Source organism: Leptosomus discolor, chromosome 3 (assembly GCF_034619465.1).
Source record: "Leptosomus discolor isolate bLepDis1 chromosome 3, bLepDis1.hap2, whole genome shotgun sequence".
Classification (NCBI taxonomy): domain Eukaryota; kingdom Metazoa; phylum Chordata; class Aves; order Leptosomiformes; family Leptosomidae; genus Leptosomus; species Leptosomus discolor.
The window spans coordinates 66,310,644-66,331,406 of NC_141393.1; the positions used below are offsets into that span (position 1 = coordinate 66,310,644).

A 20,763-nucleotide genomic window follows, 5' to 3' on the forward strand; every position below is an offset into this window, starting at 1 on the left:
ACTTCTTAGAGACCAGTCACGTTACACCTTCTGTCCCATCCCAAACACAAGACTTGCAGCAGCATCTATCTAGGTATTTATCCTTGGGAAGGCCTGAAGAAGATATGTCCCATCCCTCACTAGCTGTTTCTTGCAAAGTGGCAAGAAGACGACCCGACGGGACCCCCTGTCCTTGCTTCTCCACACACAAACAGCCAGAGCCGAGCTTTTCAACACACAAGCCACCCGACACATCCTGTGTAAAACACATGCCTCGGATGTAGTACCAAAAATCTCAGCCTCTGGAGTATTTCCCACTGTTCCTGTGTGCCAGGTGTACCACCCAAGCACTTGCCTGGAAAATCCCAGGAGCCAAGCAAAGGGCTGGCAAAGAAGAAGAAAAGGAGAAACATGAGAGTCTCAGACCTGCAATAAAGTCTAAAAGCTCAACACCGCCCTGTAAGCAGAAGAGACCAACTCAGTCGTGGCAGAATGGGTGAAGATCTACTCACTCAAGGGGGGCTACCGAGTTGCCCCACAAATCAAAACCAGTCACTGTCCTGTCTGGAAAGATGGGGGCAGGGAGAAAGAAGTAAAAAAAAGAAAAGGGAGAGATGTTTCTGGATGCAGCAATCAGTTTATTTGGGATGCACCGCTGGGATACATATCAGGAACAAGGGCTCCAAAATGTCTCTGCAATTAAATTCCCACTGACGATGCTGGGACTGCTGATCTCGCTTTGCCGGAGGGTCCACACCCAGGAATGTGTGATGCTTTAGCAGCTCCCTGTGGCCCAATACTACTAGTAAAAGGGCTTTCTTAGTACGTTAAAAAAAAACCAAACCCAAGAGACTAATCAGCCCTAATTTCAGTTCAGCAGGCAGTGACCCAGAAAGAAAGAAAAAAACCCCATATTTTTTAAAGTAAAAGATTTGACTCAAAGAAGGAATGCCTATATACTTTGCAGTGAAGCCCAAATCCATCGGTTTTTCTCTATACCAGGTACCACAATTCAATTGGACAAAACCATGAGATGAAGCTGGTTGTGATGAAGCCTGTGTCCAACATGCTTCAGAGCCGTGAAAGCCACCAGTAGCAAATGCTCACTGAGGCTCAGGGCATTTCCAGGAGATTCATTGATCTGGTTCCCCAGCCTCCTGCTCAAGAGGGAGCTCCATGGCCCAACATTCCCCACTATGCTCCACACCAGTGGCCATCAGTGCTATTAAAGGCTCAAACAGACCCAAAACACAGAAGAAAGCCATCTTGCATTTTTTCCCTACCATTCCTCTGGCCGTTCTTCTGCTTCTGGGCTTGCTCTGTGGTGACCAAGTGCATCACTCCTCAAAAGGATGCCAAGAAACCAGTTAAAAAGCAATGTCCTGAAGAAGTCCTTGCCATCGCATGGAAATATCACCTCTCACCGACTGCCTGGAGGCCACCAAGAGCCATGCTGCTGCCACCAGACCCTTTCTTTCCATTTTCACACTGGTGGGGATGGAGACATGTTGGTGTCTCAGAGGTGGCCTTCGAGGCCACAGCCCTTGGACACCAGCAGGCAGGGAGCTGTCGCCATCTCAAGCTTCCTGCCAGTCTCCTTCTTCCCATGAGCGCATGTGGGCAGCGGCGGCACAGACGAAAGGGGGAGGAGGGTGAGAACTGCCTGAAACATCATAAACACCTCCCACGTCATCCTGCAGCGTGACATGCAGCTCTTCCACCCACGGAGTCCAGCACGGACCTGCAACCCCGACCCGACCAGCTAATTTGATGCCCGAACTGCGGTAACGTCCAACAGCAAGATGAGGAGCCCCGCTGCAGCCCGAGGCTGCTGTATTTTTTTCAGGGAAATGCTCCAGAGCTGGGTTCACCCCGGCACTCACTGGACCAGGGGCAGCCCCCACCGACACACCAGCTGGCGGGAAGGGAGAGGATGCAGCGAGGGAGTGGGGGGACCAAAAAAAGGCTCCTGCAGCCACTCGGCAGCTAGCTGAAGTCTTCAGGTCCACTGCCCCTCTCTGCCACAGAGCTGCGCTCAGGAGCATGCTGTGACGCAGCAGAAGGGATGCATTTGTTACACACCAGGAATAACGTTGGAGCGAAGGCATGGAGGGCTGGTAACTTGCACACAAAATCAGGGATTTTGCTTTCACTTGGGTTTTGTGGAAAGTTAAGAGGACGTTGTGTTTCTTTCCTCAGCAGAAGGAACGGCCATGTCAACCCTCTCAGCAGTGGGATGCGACACAACTTGGGGGACCGCCCTGCTCTGTCAGGTTTAGCTTATTTTGTCAGGAATGGGAATCAGCTATGACAGCAAACACCCCGTTTTGCACGTACTCCTGCACCATCCCGGCTGTTCTACATCCAGTGCCCCAGTTACCCTGCAAAGACCCACACCAACACACACCCAGCATTTAATTCCAGTACGAAAATGAAGCATGTGGCACTCAGCCCAGCATGGTCTGAAGCCTGGCCCAGTTCAGTGGGGTTAAGCACATACTAGGCTTTAAGCACAAAGGAAACAGCATTTAAGCCCGGGAGCAGCTCATGAGCAGAAAGTTAAGCAGATAATTCAGCATTTTCTTGAAGGAGGGCTTGTAGTGAGATCTTGAGTAAATACACAGCAATGGGTATTTATCCTCCTAAAAAGAGCAGGAGGGGGGAAAACTATGCTATAAGGAAGCAAAAAAAGTTAAAATTACTTTTCTTTTTAGACAAAAGCTTTTGTCTAAAGCTTACTCCCTAATTAATTTTTTATCAGTAATAACAAGGTCAGTATTTCTCAGAAAGATCAGAGAAGGAATAAAGTTCCCTGTTCTCACTGTCTTCCCCCCGCTACACTGTAAATCTGACACACAGGGTTTTCTTTTTGGTGCTCCTTGGGCAGAAAGGCAGGAGAGGTCTCTATCTCCCTGCCGGCAGAGGAGGAAAGCTGCTTTGGTCCTGCTAAGCACCATGGCCCCAGTCCAGTAAATTACTTAAAAATGTCAAGTGTTGACCCCTTGCTTGTTTCAGAGAATGTTTGATAGCTGCTGGAGGAGATGATACCTTCAGTGGCCACACCTGTCATCAGTGAAAGGCCTGCTGTGCTTGAGATGGGGAATTACCTTGGTGGGGCTGGGCAAAACCTCACTTAAAATGGTAAGCTAACAGCTTGCAAAGCTGGTAAGGTCTTCTGAAGAAACCACGCTGAAATACTGAACATGGGAAGCAGCAGTCAGAAACTGAGCTCCACAATGTGAGCAGAGGAGCTCCGGTAGTATCCGAGTGCAGACCGAAGTGATGGTGGGGTTTTTTTTGGGAGCAGATCCGTGTCAAGAAGGAAAAGAAGGAAGCAGAGAAGGTGACAACCTCCCCAAATAGAGCAGCATCACGGCTGGAAAATGAGGGTGCAGGATTGCTGGCCAAACTCTGTTCCCTGCTGCCCAGGGGAGCAGGCTCCTGCATCCAGAGGAGCCAGAGACACAGAGCATGCAGCTAATAACAGGAATGTATGGGCCATCCTTTAACAATCCTTAACAGCATGGACTATTAAATAAGTTTTAATGATGGAGAGTGTAAATGCACTACACCAAGGAAGACGAGCACGGGAACACGTGCATCTAACTCCAGGTAATTCCTGAGGAATCCCATCTTCTTCCCCTGCAGTTTCAAAATCCAGCTTTTGACTTCTGTAGATGTCCACAGAAATGCCTTAACACAAGTGTGCAAATATAAGGTGGTTAAAAAAAAAGGCGGCTTATGCTCCTTTCCTGCTGCTTGTACCCGAACCAGAAGGGCTCATTCCCCTATTCTCTCCCCTCACTGCATCTAGAAAGTGCTACCATCCTGATGCCCCTACCAGGGCATGCATCACGGTTGATGACATCCTTTTAGAGAAAAAAAGAAAAAGGGGGGGGAAAAAAAAAATCACAGGAAAAACCCTTTTCCCTATTGTTGTGGGTGACAGGCCAATAAACAAAACCCCATGCCGCCCGAATGCAGAAGCCTTCCCAGTTCAATAGCCTTTTGTGTGGCTGGCGGACTTGCTGAGGGAGAGAAGGCAGCTCAGGAGATGCTTCTTCCGCCACGGCTCTGCGGCTTGGCACCAGAATCCTCGTGCCGTGACCCAGGGGAGGAGAGGAGGAAGAGGAGGCTGGTCGGCCCGGGAGAGGGAAATGAACTGCACCAAGCAGCCCTTTCTTCTGCGATGGCTGAAAGAGCTTGTGGGACACAGTGGCCCCTTTCAGAGAAGATGGCCAGCACTGGGAAACATTAGCCTGGCTCTGCGGTGGGAACCCTTTTCATCAAGCTGGTTTTGTTTACAGCACTCACGGAAAGGATGGGAAGAAAATGCCAGGAGGCGGCACTAAATAATTGTATACTGTGCTAATTTTTGTCTGTTTCTTATTTTGTTAGAGAAAAATCAAGAGAGTCATTAAGAGCAATCCACGTTGCTAATGAGTTTTAGCCTAATAATTCTGCCCTTGCATATGTTTCGGTTACCAACCCTCCCTATTTCTAATGACACTCTTTAAATACGATACAAGGAGCTGCATTGTGTCTTCCCCCTGTGTTCAATGCCCAGTTTTACTAACAAGGGGACTGACCGAGTTGCTGCCAGGCATCTCTCCCATGGCCTCCCAACAACAAACTGGCAGTCTCCAACCCGGCTCCCAGCAGCCAGGTGTGCAGATCAGCGGAGAAACCCCTGCAAATCCATCCTGACACCCATGCTGGTGTTCAACACCAAGTTCTCTCTTGACTCAAAATGTCATCCCCTGTGGCAGCAGAAACATGATGCCCCGGGCTTGGGGCATCCACCGGCTGCATGAAAGTTCATAGCAATACATCTTCACATGCTATGACATTTTTTAAATCTTTTTTTTCCCATGAGCTTGTTTGCATCGTGATTACCTTTTATAAACCACTGTGGCCATGTAGGAAACAGATTACGGTGATGGGACCAGTGATGCTTTCCTCTGGTACAGCTCACTTGGGTTATTTTTAAACGACAAAGCCAGAGATGCTTCTCTTCTGGGCATACAATCCCCAGATACAATCCTAGAAATTGCTTGTCAACTGTTCAATTATACCTCAGCCTTGGTAGTTCTTCCTACAGTGAGACAGCTGCCTACACACTGTGCCACAGCCTACAGTGATAATATATAGTTAAAAGAGATAACTTCTGATGATCGTTTTACTGCTCTTGATGTAGGATTCAGAGAAAACAGTCATTTTTTCAGACCATTTTCTGTGATAGCCATCATCAAGATGTTTTCACTACCAAGCACTAAATGGGATAAATTTTCCACAGTCAACATTTTATACGTCACAGCTTTTACTTTTGCTTTTATTTCTTATATTCATGGAAGCCTTGGTGGGACAAGAGCCCCTCAAGTCTGTGGACTTGAGGCTGCAAAGTCTGTACCCGGGATTAACTCTCTGCTCTGAGCCATCCTGTTCAATTAATGTGATTTCTTCTTAGGGGGTAAGGTGGAGTTTGCGTGTGGTTCTGCACAATCAGGGTCCAAATACAGTTGAGATGTAGGGGTTGGGGGAAGACTGGAGAAATTTTAGGAGAGACAGGGTAGCTGTTCTGCTGTGTTTCATTGGCAACTCTTTGTGAATCCATATACAGTATCTAACTGAATTAGTCATTGCACAATTAGATTAGAGAGAACATACGTAACTAATTTATTTGCCTGAATACCAATACAAATGGCCTAATTTTGCTATAGTTTCTCGCTGCAGGCAGCAGAAAACACTGGGTGTCATGCAGACACGGACGCTGTTAGTGGGATGCATTTCTATCTTCTTAATCAGAGATGGCATTTTAAAAACAGGTTTATCACAGTGATGAGTGCAGCAACTTTCCCTGTCCTGGATCAGCTGGTGGGCCCCATTTCTCCACTTGTGGGCATCACGCAGATCTTGAATTTATCCAGTCTTGCTGCATTTGCTTTAGGAGGGACGTGTCAGTCGGTTGCTGCTTCCTTCTCAGGTTTCTGAAGTTGTATTTCTGCCTTGATTTCTCAGCTCAAGCAAATCATTTGCACGTCTGACCCCTATCTTTCTGATTCAATCTGGAGAGGCTCTCTCCTCGAGCTTCATTGCTCCCATTACCTGCTGCTCATCCTCTGCTAGAGTATACGACTTTAGGCAAACCAAATTTTCAAAAAATGATGGTAACACTGTCACCAGGCGAGCTGCCTGTCTCTGCTCTGTTTTCTTCCCAAACTCTTTGTATGGGAGTGCCTTTTTGTTTCCAAAAGCAAAGCCCATGACTCTACCCACAGTAACTTCAGTGAGCGTGAGACTTGCTGCAGCTGCTGGCAGATGTCAGGAGCATTTCTGAGACAGCTTTCACCATAACTCTCAGGCCTTGTGCTGCTCAAAGGTGACTTGGTCTTCCCTTTTCCTCTTATCTCCCAATGCAGTGCACATCCAGCCTTGGAGCTGCACTAAAGCTGTGCTCACTCTCTACCACTACAGCAGCATCCCATCCTCTGAAAATCATCCCCCAGCCGCGCTGAGATTTGTTCAACCATTTAATTGCTTGGTTCCTACCTCTGGATGCATGTTGTTATGCCACGGAAACACTATTACAAGTACTCTGTGGTCTGTCATGTACATACAACTACTGTTTCCTGTGCTGTTGACTGCTTAACTCTACCCAGCTACTCTCAACCTCCCATAAAATTGTGTATCTCTGGCTTCTCATCAGGTTTTGGGTGGTTTTTTAGCTCAAATTCTGCTGCCTCTGAAATGACTGCATCGACTCTAGCAGAACCAACATCCAACCCTATGTGCAAGGCTTTTACATTCTCAGTCAGTCCTGCCTCAGCATTCAGTGCCGAGCCTTCATTTCAGTATTTCCTCCTTCCAACAAATCCTATGAATTGAATTACCATAATCACACGCAGTCCTACACATGCAAGTTCAGCTTTATCTCTCCAAGCAGGGACAGAAATCAATGCAGAGATAGGAACAGATGTCTCCCTCTGAACGCTTCACAGTGTTTTGACACCGAATTCTGGTAGACAGAAGCTCTATGCGTTGGGGTTGACATTCTGGTTTTTACCTTTGGGTGGCATTTGCAGAAGGCAGTTCAGCCTTGTATGGGCAGCCAGGAACACAGCTGCGTGCCGGCTACTGACAGGAGCTAGACTTTCAGAGAAATTCTCCAGACTATTTCATTAAGGCTTTTTTTTGATCTCTAGGAATCATAAATACTTTGTATTTTCAGTTGCTAAAACATCAGCCTCTGTTCTTTCCATTTCACACTTTGATTGCAGAAATTTTATTTTAGCTCCCTGTCCATGTAATCATTTTTGCTGAGTCTGAAACACTCATTTAATTTTCCTCTCCAATTCATAGCACACACGTTAAGAGTTGTTCTTACTCATTTGTATTAGGTGACCTAACACCTCTTGGGATTTCAACACAAGTTGAGCGATGTTTTGCTTCTGACTGTAGAGTCTTTAAAGACATAGCCCATGGAGTCAGTGATGAACAGCATGTCTCCACTATAAATCCAACACTGCTCATGGCCATGGTTATCATGTGAACATTACAACATGTTTTGGGACCTCATCAATCATAGGAAATATCCCCCTACTTCTGCAGACTATTTTAGCTGTAACTGGTGAGCTGCTCAGTGATAGAATTCTTTTAATTGTTCAACTGCTGTCCTCCATTTCAGTGGAGAAGGGACTCAAAATGCTATTTAAGGATCAAACAAATCCCCTCATATTTTCCAATCTTTTTGGCACTTGCAGCATATACCTAGAAAAACAATGTACTGCAGGCAAAGACTAATTAAAAATGCCAAAACTTATTTTAGGAAGACTATTTCCTCAGGCACAGGAGGTCCCCAGAGAAAGCAAATCCCATGTTCAGCTGCGCATTAACTCCTGCCAATCCCATCAACTGCCAACAGCTTGAAATGCATGGGAGCTGTCTTTCTCTCTTTGACAGATAAAACTGCGTATTTTCTCTAAATAGGCAATCTCCTGATCTAGAAGATGAATTAGGACAAGAGCCCTGGAGAACACCTGCAAGCTTCAGAAAGCATGGTCCAAACAGTGAGGAGACACAGTCAACTGCATCTCAATGTGGCAGCTGCTGAACTAATGGTATTGCTGCCCTGAAACAAATCTTGAAAACAAAACCTAACCTCAATTCATAATTACATATGGCCATCAGATGGTTTAGTATGTAGATAAGATAGATCTTTGGAAAATCCATTTCACTGGAGACTCTGTGTTTGACATTATGGAAGGTGATGATGTCCAGGGAAAGCACTGAAATATTTATAGGGTGAATGCATTTATTCAAAGGAGATACAGCTATATCATGGATATGTAGAAATTCTAAGTTTAAATGCATATAGGTTAAGTAAAATCAGTAAAATCTTACTCCTCTGAAATACTAGTATAGAAATATTCTTCTCAGGAACCTACAAACTCCTCCTCACTTCTTCTCTTCCCCTTTATCTAACTTTTTCCTTTCATGAAGTTGGTTTTTTTTTTTTAGAGTAGCGTAACAAATTTGTTGGGACAAATACGAGATTCACCCGCTGTAGCACTCCCACTCCTCAGAGCAGGAATGTGGGCAAAAATGGCAGAAATTCAGAGTCATCCATGTAAAAATTTCCCTCCTAGTCTGCAACCCAACACTACAATTCGGGAATACAAATTCCAATCGGGGAAGAAAGCATTTAATAAGATACACCACTCCAAAATATGAAGTGTAAAGACTACATTGGTTAGCAAGCATCAGGTCAAGGTATAAGTAAAGGCTGAAATCTAGACTTGATCCAAACAGTCCATTTAATTCCTCAAGTCTCAGTTTCCCATCTATGTTGTGGTACAATTATTCACTTCTGTCTCACAAAGACATTGGGATTCTCATTTAAAAGACTTGTGAAACACATGAAAGCTGCTATCAGGACAATGAGCTATGTAAAGAACTATTCACCCTCTTCTTCAAAACACCTCCAGCATCATTATTTCACTACCATAGGTCTTGAGGCAGGGTTATCTGTACATACAGCCACACTATTCATAACCTTCGGAGCCAAGAACTATTCTGAAGAGATTCAGCAAGAAATAAGAAGAGTATGCCAGATACCACTGGCATTAAGATTCCAGTTGTCTCCCACAGAGAATAAATGAGAACTCAAGTCACTAAGGGCATAAAACTTCACTTTGCTCTTCTCCTTTATCCAGTAGTCCATGTATATTGAGTTAATTTGCCATTCATCCTAGCCTGGTGATGTTTCCAAAAAACAAAGGTTTCTTTCCAGTAGCTCCTGCAACCTCTTTATCTTTTCAGTTTTCTTTGCGCTTGAGCTGTCTAACCAACAAGTGGTAAGGCGCGACTCGGACTAGACTCCCTCCAAGTACTGGAGAACATGGAGTGCTGCAACAGACAGTGCCTGTTGTCCTCCCCACAGAGCTGGGAAACCGGCGTGCCCACCTCAAGTGAAAACATACATTTACTTTATTGTGTCTTACCTTTTCAATTTTTTCATCAAGCATTCTGAAGAATTCTTGTTGGCTTTCAGAGATGTGCATGCTGAAAGGGAAAGGAAGAGTATCAGTACCAAGAGGATTTCTTCCATTGTAAAATACTGATGCTGCTGTCCAGGGTTGTTGAGGGACTCAGCTGTAAGCTTTTACCACTGTGAAAAAGAAACCACTTTACACTTTCGTCTACAACGATATCTTTTTTTTTCCTCCATTTTTTGGTTTGCCCACAGAAAAATTATTGCATTTAGTTTTGTGTATGTGTGCTACACTTGGGGTGGTAACTAGGACCCGTGGGCATCCAGAGGAGACTATTCCCTTTTCCAGGCAGGTTGCAGAAACTTATTAGCCTGCTACCTTTCCTTGGGCCAATAAGAAACCCCTCTGTGTCAAGACAGAAGGTCTTCCAAGACTGCCAACCTCACCACCACAAAATGAGATGCCTATAAAGTGAGTTTAAAGCCTCGCACTGGAAGATCTACCTGCCCTGCTACAGCTAGGCTCTGTGCTCAACACCTAGGAATATCTACAAGCCCAGGCTGGTCCTTCTCCTCCCAGACGGGTAGTCCTTACAGCTCCCTGAGGACCCAGCAGATTATTCACTTCAATTAATTCTGCAGCCCCAAGAGGTTAGTGATACAATTTCACATTAGTGAAGAGGGCTGGAAAACACTTATTTGTTGTCTGTAAAACACTGATGGTGGCAGAAGACACCAGGCCCTTCCCCAGGGGGGACCTACAGGAAGGTCAGACGCAAAGGAAAGGATGAGGAGACAAAGATAAGAATGCATGGCAGACGGTATTTGGGGTGTGTCTGCTTTATTTATGTTAGGGGGTGGTGAAAACCTCCTTCCTGAAATAACTCTGTCCCTTGGGGAAGGTGAAGCTGGAACATCCTCTGGACCAGGGAGGAGCACCTGGGCCCATGGGAGGCTGGAGAAAACATTAGGGACTCAATGCAAGACAAAAAGAGATGTGAAAAAGGAAGGATGGGAGACTGGTGCCAGTGTCAACAGTAATATCAGATGGATAGAAGGACAGCTCTCAGATTTTCTCCAACAGTAAAAGCTGGTTTGGGTTGCTGAATTCCCACCCCAGTCCCCTCTTCCTTGGCATGATCCTTTCAGCTGTAATGAGTTAATACTTTTCCCATGTGCCCAACAACACGCTGCACTTCCCTACAGAGCTCAGCATTCATACTTCACTTGCTATCAGGATGAATGTATACAATGATTTGCTTATGCTGGACATAAATAAAGGCTCAGTTCAGTACAGAAGGTCTCAGAAGTGGCATTAAAACCTAAAGCTGGTAATTCAGAAAAGGGAACAATTCACCTTTCAGTGGTGTGGGAGCTTCTGTCCCCAGCTGTCTGCCTGTCCCTCAGGTTCCCACCTCCACCTGAGATGGCAAAAAGATGTTTGTTTGGGGCAGCCCACTCTGTCACCTGCATATTCACATGCCTTGGAGAGGGGCTTAGGGCAGTACAGCCCTTTCTGGGTAGGTAAGCACCGGAAAGATATTCTTGCCTTTGCAACATCATAGATCCAGTTTCTAATAAACTAAGACAATACTGTAGTGACTCACCCCAACCATAATTTATAAGGAAACTAAATGAAGGGGAGAAAAAATGGAGTACTGTGTGGCCATATACATTTGAAGTTCCACAGGAGGTCCTGTGGCCCTTGCAGGCCACGATCTTCAGAAAAGTTTGGCTGGCCAGTAAAATTGCCCTACGATTTAGAGATGAAACACATACACACAAATGCTGACACTGCATTAAAATTGTAAAATCTATGGCAGGGCGAGAAACTGGCAGAGTTAATGAACAACTGGAAGAGTGAGAAAACCACCAAATCTAAGCAGAGTTCTTGAGTAGCCCTCCAGAAAAAAAGCTTTCCCCAAATAGAAACACAGATTTAAATTTCCTTGTAAGAAGCACATTAGAAGGCATGAGAAGGCATTTTTAGATGTTTCATGGCAGGCCAATGAAGCACATTTTGCCAAAAGATGGGATCTTTATCCCCAGTATCAGTACAGAGTGATAAATGTAGGGAATGACTTGGGGACACTGGTGGGTGACAAACTGGACATGAGCCAGCAATGTGGACTTGCAGCCCAGAAAGCCAGTTGTGTCCTGGGTGCATCACCAGCAGCATGGACATCAGGTTGAGGGAAGGAATGTTCCCCTTCTACTCTGCTCTGGTGAGACCCTACCTGGAGTACTGCATCCAGCTCTGGGGCTCCCAACACACAACGGACATGGACCTGTTAGAGCAGGTCCAGAGGAGGCCATGAAAATGGTCAGAGGGCTAGAACATCTCTGCTATAAAGGCTCAGAGAGTTTGGGTTGTTTAATGTGGAGAAGAGGTGGCTCCAGGGAGACCTTATTGTGGCCTTTCAATGTATTAAGAGAGTTTAAAAGAAACATGGAGAGAGTTTTTAGCAAGCCCTGTAGTGACAGGACAAGGAGCAACAGTTTCAAACTGAAAGAGGGTAGGTTTAGACTGGACACAAGGAAAAAATTTTTTTAAGATGACGGTGGTGAGACACTGAAACAGGTTTCCCAGAAAAGTTGTGGATGCCCCATCATTGGAAGCATTCAAGGTCAGGTTCAATGGGGCTTTCAGCAACCTGATCCAGTGGAAGGTGTCCCTGCCCACGGCACAGGGTTGGAACTAGATGAACTTTAAAGGTCCCTTCCAACCCAAACCTTTCTGTGATGCTGTGATTTAGCAAGGTAAAAATGGTATGAAATACTACTTCTTTCACTTTATGCTTCAGGCTGCTGTTACTCCATGAGTTATGATCAGGTCTCAGTGTATTTGATGGGGCATATCTGATCACGTAGCTGACTAAAGATGTTAGCAGAGTGAGTTTTGAGGATGAGCAAACAGACCAAGTGCCTGAGAGGTCAGGGCAGCATGCAGGAATGAAGGCCCATGAAGGTATGCCAGGTACCAGGACTCAGTTTAAAGAGGAAGGACCAACTCCTTGGCCTCTGTCAAAGACCCCCATAAATCTATGTCTCCCTACGTACACTGTTTTTAGAGTCCAGGACTCTAGACATAAAATCTAAATCCTCCTACAAACAAGAAAAGCCCCCACAACATTACTTTTACAGCTAACATATTAAAGCTCTCATCATTGTAAATGAACTTGTAATTTGGTACATAGCCCATGTTTTGTTTTGAAATAACACCTGTTCTACAAGAACGCCTAGCAGATGCATCTAATGATCTACCTATTCATTTCTGCTCTTTAACTGAGTAGCCCTTTTCTACCCAATGCCACCCCTCCTTGCAGTCAGAACTGTCATGGGTTTAGACGATAAACCTCAAAAAAAAAAAATTGCACATGATAACAGATATTTACTGACTTGGTGATTAGCAACTCAAAAACATGTAGCCACTTCATAAACAGAAATTCAATGGTAGATTAGATAAATAGCTGAGGGTAGGACAAATAGTGGAGGCTTTAACCAACAACCTAATGTTACATTCTGTAACTCTCTGAGAAGTTCCCTGACTTTTTCAGGACTGTGACAGAAACGTTTACCTCTGCCAGTGCAATGTCTTTAGGCTTTTTGGTGAATGAAGGTCAGTTCTGATTTCTGCAGACTTTTAAAAATCAGAGTCTGATGAAGGAATGGACCTCCTGACCCCATGCAGTTCCTCTGCCTTGGATGCAACAGAAGAGACGACCCGTCAAAAGACACAGCCCTTTTTTATCCCAGGTTGATTAGCCTCCTGTTAGAGCACCTTAAATACATCTCTGACCCTGCTGGGAAGGACCAAGCCACAATAATGAGGTGCAGCTTTGCTGAAGGGTGATTTTACCTCCACCTCCCTACTGTGAATTTCTTTGCAATTACATCTGAAGCACTTGATTTTCCCGTTTGAAAGGAGACTGAATTATACTGTCAGTTCATTAGGAGATTACTGAAGTTTCCAGACTTGAAACGGTGTACAATGCACTTGGTATGCAGCAAGTTTAAGTTAATAAGTGCCCTGAAGGCACAGTATAAAGAACAGCATTTCCGCTATTGTTCAAAATCCAACAGCAAAGCTTTATCACTTCTTTGTTATGAACGCAATATACAGCTCTATTTAATCTGTTATTTGCAATCCAATTACTGATTAAAATTTAACTGATTTAGATAAGAAATGAGTTACTATTATCAATAACCATCTCAGTCACAGGAGTTAAATATTTCATGGCATATATAACACTGATCTCAGTCAGGGTATGGGCACAGAACCGCAAGCAAAGAATGGAGAAACTCTCAGCTACAATCCAACTCTCATTTAAGAAACAACTTGACCATTTTAAATGGAAGAAGTTTACCATTCCTAATCCCAGGCAGTATAACTGCTAACCTAAGCCAACAGCTAGCAAAAACATCCCTGGGAACTTAACCAATAGTATTCAGAAACGCTAGAGCATATATAATTTTGTTCACGTGTAACTTGTACGGAAAGCTGAGAAATAACACAGTATGGTACTCCTATAAGGCACAGAAAAATGCATATAGCATTTTTAAGTCCTGCATCTTAGCCATGCAAAGGAGAGGATGCTGCAGGGATGCCAGCACAAGCGCTGCCCAGCTGTGTCACTGGTCTCAGGACACAGGCAACTTTGCCTATTTTATTTAAATTGAGCATGGTTTTAGGGCTGCTGGAACCACCAAATGGTTTTCACTAGGCAATAACTGAGTACCTCACAGATACTGCTTAATCCTGTGTTTATTTGTACTACAATTAAAAAAAAAAAAATTGAACTTACTTTGCTCTGGGTTGATGTACTAATCCTGGAATCTCTTTATTAGATTTAAGTCTTGCATTTGAACTGGCACTTTTTTCCTGAAACACACAAAAATCACACAACACAGATACCATCAGTATTTATTAAGCACACAAAGTGTGACAGGCATTTGTCATCATGGTCTCACACTCTGCCGGGCTCAGGCTCTTCTACCGGTAAAACTGAATGAGAAAAACTCATCAAAAATGAAATTAAAGGCAATACAATTGATGCAATGACCCCAGGCAGGCAATTTTTATATGTCACGGGCTCAGTGGCCTGGAGGATTGCCTCTGGGTCACCAGGCAAAATCCATCTGGTACATGTAGCGATTAAACACCGTGCTGACTAATAACTCTCCACCGGTCCATGGAAAATGAGGTGTATGGCTGTGGCTTGGCTCCTCGTAGAGTCCTATCAATGATAACATCAATTGGCACCTTTAACAGAGCAAGGCAAAGCATTGAAAAGGCAGAGCCCCAGAGTCACCCCAGATCTGTAGGTCTGCTCAGAACAGAGGCAAGAAACATCAGCATCACGTGGAAAATCGTTATGGGGAGAAAGCGTAGATTAAATGTGCCAGTGAGAAGAGCAGCAACAGCAGGCTTGACCTGCTTAGCAGAAACCTGGACACAGGGGGCCCAAGGAAGCAAACCAGAATGTGTTTATAGAGAACAACACAACTGTGTCCTCTGTGGAGAACCACAGCCACTAAAAACATCTTAAAAAAAGGGGTGGGGAAGGAAAAGAGTTTAGTTGAGAGCCAGCATTTCAAGGTAACATCTTGTCCTTGTGCCAAAAGCTTCTCTAAACCAAAGCTTAGAGCACACACATATCTATTGTCTGCAAAAACCTGGAGAAGGATATGGCCCTTTCCATATCTTCCCAGAACTGCGTGTTAGGGAAAGCTGGGAGAGCTAAGTCAAACCTCAGAGCTCACCCGCTCCACAAATCTGTCGGAATTTCTTAAGCATGTCACGCCCATGACAATTTAAGAAATGTAAACCCAGGAATTAGTGCTTTCGTGGGCAATTTTGGCGGTTTTGTTTTGTCTTTTTTAGTCTTTGAATGTCTGAATCACATAACATGATTTTTAAGAGGGCTACTAAATCACTGATTTTTTTTTTTTTAAAAAAAAGAGGTTGTCTAGCAGTTAATATTTTAATGAGTAAGTCTACAAGGGCTGTAAACATCAACTGCCTCAGCATATTTAACAGTGTTTAATGCATATCTTATAATCCTCCTAAACAGAAAATGGTGTCTTGCATGAAAATAAGAGAGAAACAAGCCTTTCTTCCAAGCTTAGTAAACATCTCTGTATGTTTGTTACATCCCACCAGCCACTGCCTACCCGTGATCACATGATGTCAAGTCTAAGCAGCAGAACAGAAAACAAAATCACTTGTTTTCAAAGCATCTTCTAATTTTAAGTGTTAACTGCGGATGACTATGTACATGCATGTTGCATGTGTGGTGAACATGCATGTACATAGTCATGCAACTCTGAGTTGATGTATGACTTGTACAACTGTCAAGCAAACTCGTACAACTGTCAAGCCAAATAAAAAGAGAGGGACAGGTCTCATGGAGAAGACACCAAAACCAGAAATCAGCTAAATCCGAAGCTCATGTACCAGGTGAGCCTTTATCCTCCAATCTGCTCCACCAGTTAGTTTGCCACAATGCAGAGACAGAAACCGGGAATGGTCCACACTGCACACCTGGATGGTCCAGTGGTAGGCATGTTCTGAGGCTGTAGCATCTCCTGCCCACCTACCGCAACACAAGGTGAATTTTGGGCTATCTGCTGTCTCTGCATACTGTCACCCTGGAGGTACAGACCCTTTCCCACCAAAAATCTGCTGCAAATCCACTGCCTCAACTGAAAGGGAAGGAAAGCTCTGATTTATACCTCCTGTGTTGGGAGCTGTGATAAATCATGGTGGTGCCAACCTGGCTTTCCATATCTCTGCTTGTGGTTTAGTGTCAGTGCAGCTCTATCAGTAGCTGGAATTAGCATAAATACCAGCCTAAAGAAACTTCTGTCACTTAGGAAGAAAGACACAAGGAAAATATACATTGCCTTCTCTCTGTGGGTCCCAGAGCAATATTCAGAATATTAACTGACTCACACAAGAAGTCAGAAATAAAATCCCAGTTTACTTCACCTCAAGATCCCAAAATTTACTCTCTCCCTCCTATCGCTTTTGATAATTAACACACCTCAATTACCTATTACTTACAATTCTTCTATTTAATCAGAGCATGCCACCTTCTCCATCTGTTGCTCAGCAAGAATGAACACAAAAAGAGGAGTTAAGAGAAAAATAAAACCCCACCAGGCCTCAAATTGGCTCATTGCTTTGTTTATAGCTATTATTTACGGCAGCAATATTTCATTACACTGACTGAAATATTGGCTTTGATAAAAACAGATATCCAAAACTAATTCTTCCAAATACTAACAAATAGAATATTTTCCCCATCACTCTGAAGACAAATTGATTCATCAGAAATTAATAGTTTGAATTCTAATATCGATCTTACAAAGAAACCCAAAATGCTTTAATGTAGTCAGATTGCTCTTCTAGGCTGACTTGACTTTGGTTGAAGAGTTATTTCTATCAATCTAACCTTATTTTCTCCCTTATTTAACATTAAATAAGTCACAGTGCATCAGCAGAACCGCAAGTCATTTTAGAGTCCTAATGTGTTGCAAATAGGAATTAAGATCCAAAAGGGTTTTTTTTTAATCCAGCCCTGCTTGTAAGGATTATTTAAAGGAGATACACTAAATGATGTCTCACACCACAAGCTTCAGAGTAAACCCTCCAGGATGCTGTACTCTGATAGTAGCACTAGCTAGTCTACAGTAAAGAGGTAAACAGTGGACATTTTACTCTCCATTATTTTGCAATTAATCATTATCAAGGTAAAGCTGTCATCCAATCAAGGTGATTTAATTTGATAGATTTGTTAATTGTTGTTAATTCCTTCATAAAGGATGCACGTATCCAGAATTTCAGGGCATTAACAGATGGCGGTGACTCTGCTGCCAGATGCTATTAACACAGCAACAGCCACTACTGCCATTATAATTAAATATCTGTCAACATTTCCCTTGGTGCTTCTCCTCTTACAAACCCATTTCTAGAGACATGTGAACTTCATTTGAAGTATTTTGCTTTTCTTCAGAAGACTGCCACAGATGGACTCAGGTAAGCTGCTAATAGTCCTTCTCAACTATCTTAACGCTCACAGCTTAGTAGAGAAGGGCTGATTTTTAAGAGATGACTCCATAAGTGCTAACATATTTTATGAAGAGACTAAACATTATTTTATCCATTTTTTAATTGATTAAACTGTCCAGGAAGAAATCAATTAAAGATGATAGCAGCAATTCTACTACTTAATCTAATAGCTAATTTTCATTAACTTAGTAACATTTTGGTCTTTATTTATTTTTCCTCTAAAGTTACAATGATTAAACAAATATAGAGCCAAATGGGGGAAAACCCCCATAAACCAGTAAAACTTAGTGTAAGTAAAATAGGGTTCTTAGCTTCCAGGCTGTTTTTTGTTTAATTTGGAAAAGGCTGAAGCATCCAACTTGTATCCATATCTTGGAGCCACCGATGTTTGAAGGCAGCATGTTCCCTCAAATTAGTATAATTTTTAAGATGAATTTGTCTCTGTAGATTTGCTATTAAAATATACTGAAGTTGACAGAACCACCAAAGGTGTCTCCAGATAGCGATCGTGTTTTACACAATATTGGCAGTTTACAGCTATTGAAATATTCATAAAATAATATTCCTGATTTATATCAAAATGACACTTTTCTTCAAAGGAGCCAACAGCGCCTTTCAAACTGCTTTCTGGAGCCATGTAACTCATCTTTAAAATCATTTAGGTGAAAATGGTCAAGGCAATCCCAAGCGCAGGTACAGGCTGGGCAAAGAGTGGATTAAGAGCAGTCCTGGGGAGGACTTGGGTGTGTTGTGGTGCATGATAGGATGAACATGAGACAACAGTGTGCACTTGGGGCCCAGAAAGCCAATCGCATCCTGAGCTGCATCAAGAGATGCAGCAGGTCAAGGGAGGTGATTCTGCCCCTCTACTCTGCCCTTGTGAGACCCCACCTGCAGTGCTGCGTCCAGCTCTGGAGCTCCCAACACAAGAACGACATGGAGCTGTTGGAGAGAGTCCAGAAGAGGGCTACCAAGATGGTCAGAAGGCTGGAACACCTTTCCTATGAGGACAGGCTGAGAGAGTTGGGCTTGTTCAGCCTGGAAAAGAGAAGGCTCCAGGGAGACCTTCTAGCAGCCTTCCAGTACCTGAAGGGGACCTACAAGAAGGCTGGGGAGGGACTTTTTACAAGGGCCTGCAGTGACAGGACGAGCGGTGATGGTTGGAAGCTGGAGAGGGCAGGTTTAGATTAGATAAAAGGAAGAAGTTCTTCACCCTGAGAGTGGTGAGACACTGAAACAGACTGCCTAAGGAAGTTGTGGATGTCCCCTCCCTGGCAATGTTCAAGGCCAGGTTGGATGGAGCCTTGAGCAACCTGGTCTAGTGGGAGGTGTCCCTGCCATGGCAGGGGGGTGGGAACTAGATGATCTTTGAGATCCCTTCCAACCCAAACCATTCTATGATTCTATGAAAAGTGAAGTATTTATTTTCTTTTTATACCATAAACCACTCTTTAAAATAACTGTATTTGAAAAGAAGGAAACCAAATGCATCTGTCAGAAATGGCATGAAGGACGAGATGTAAAATTTCTGTATGCCAGCCCAGCACTTTTTACCTCCCTCAGTTACAAGGACCAGCCTCAGGTAACAATTATTTTACATGGACTGTCTTGATGCGTCAGTGTGAACAAGGAAGAAGTACTGATCTATGAGATTTCAGTTGAGTTTCCTTACTTTATATGTACACGACTGTTTATTTTTTGTATTATCATTTGGCAGGAACAAAAAGCCTTTTTCTTCTTTCTCCAGTTACCAAGCAAAACCACTTGAAAACACTATTTAGGGTAACTTAATAACAAAGGGGCAAATCAAGCATTGAAAAATCTTGGATGCTGGTCAAAGAAGATTATTCATAGATACAACAAGGAATCACATTATCCCTGCCATAATGTGTACATGTGTCTACGTTGTGCTGTCCAGAAGGGGTCTACGGCACACTCGGTGACAACGCAGGGTGTGGTATGGATCACATCCATTGGACAGTGCTAACACAGGGAGTCCACTGTCCTCCTCTCAGGATCCTGTGCATGGCATGAGGGATGATGAAAATCATGGGCCCATCTGACAATGGAGATGGGTGCCTGCACAGGCTGAGCTTTGAAAACCAGGCTGGACAGCAGCTCTGTTTGCACACAGTGAGCACTGGTCAGTGTGCTCCAAATGCACACCAGCTCCAAAATACACACTGGGCTTTAAAGCCGAGGCTTAGTAATTAATTTAACCTTGATGAAACACAGGCACAGAGAGACAAAGATATAGATGCTCATGGTGAGAAGACACTTAAGAAAGACATTATCATTACAGTCACCAGAAGGACCTTCTACCTTTCCAAAGTAAGTCTTTCTTAAAAGCAACCTTCTACTGGCAATGGTCATGAGAAGAGCCAATATTGGAACAAACTCCCTTGATCCCTCCAACACACCTTGCAGGTAGCTGCAACTGTGGATGCAGTCACGCAGACTCCTGAACACACTACTGTGACACAAGTCAACAGGTGCTTGCCCTGGGCTCCAAGAAAACGTTGCTTGAGATCAGTTTTAAGAAGCACTGAAGCACCTGAGGCAACAATAATGTTCAGCCTGCCCATTTGACCAAGTGCTGCCATCCTGCTACCTGGAGCACCCTGGCCTTCACAATGAGGACTTGGAAAACATGGCTCTTATTTATAGATTTGCATGAAGCCTGAGGTCATGTTTCATAATAAAATCTTAGTCTTAAATGGAGTATTTTAATAAATATTACTGCTGTATCAGGCCAAAATTTCCTCAACTGAGCATGAAGCATTTGCCCATGATGCCTTACGCCTATAAATACCTGCATCTTTGGAGGTGTCTAAAAGCTGCCTGGACTCAGTCCTGGGCAGCCAGCTCTATGTATCCCAGCTTGAGCAGAGGGCTTGGACTAGATGACCTTCAGAGGTCCCTTCCAACCTCAACCAGTGTGTGATTCTGTGATAAAGATCTTCCTTAATAAATTGGACACCGTAAAAAAAAAAAAAAAAAAAAAAAACCAAACCAACATAAAAACCCAAACCAAAACCAAGTAGGTTTGTTGAGTTTTATCCCCAAGCAACAGTGGGAGAGACTGAAGCCTGAAGACTTGAGGCCCAAATTGTTGCCATTCAGGCATGCAAAGGGAAGGCAGAACCAGACACACTGCCTGGCATTTACTTTGGAAAAAAAGCAGATTCTGCAAACCCAGCCAACACCACACAGTAAGTCT

At 43.8% G+C, this 20,763-nt stretch overlaps 1 protein-coding gene across 1 annotated transcript in view; it reads right to left on the reverse strand.

Moving 5' to 3' along the window:
- Nucleotides 1-6,039: 6,039 nt before the first annotated feature.
- C3H1orf21 (chromosome 3 C1orf21 homolog) overlaps nucleotides 6,040-20,763 on the reverse strand; it is a 70,874-nt gene continuing 56,150 nt past the window's right edge. The window contains exons 3-5 of the mRNA XM_086463039.1: nucleotides 14,275-14,351; nucleotides 9,480-9,540; nucleotides 6,040-6,114 (exon numbers count right to left, since the gene is read on the reverse strand). Coding sequence (XP_086319165.1) covers nucleotides 6,040-6,114; nucleotides 9,480-9,540; nucleotides 14,275-14,351 — 213 coding nt within the window. The remainder of the gene's footprint in view (nucleotides 6,115-9,479; nucleotides 9,541-14,274; nucleotides 14,352-20,763) is intronic.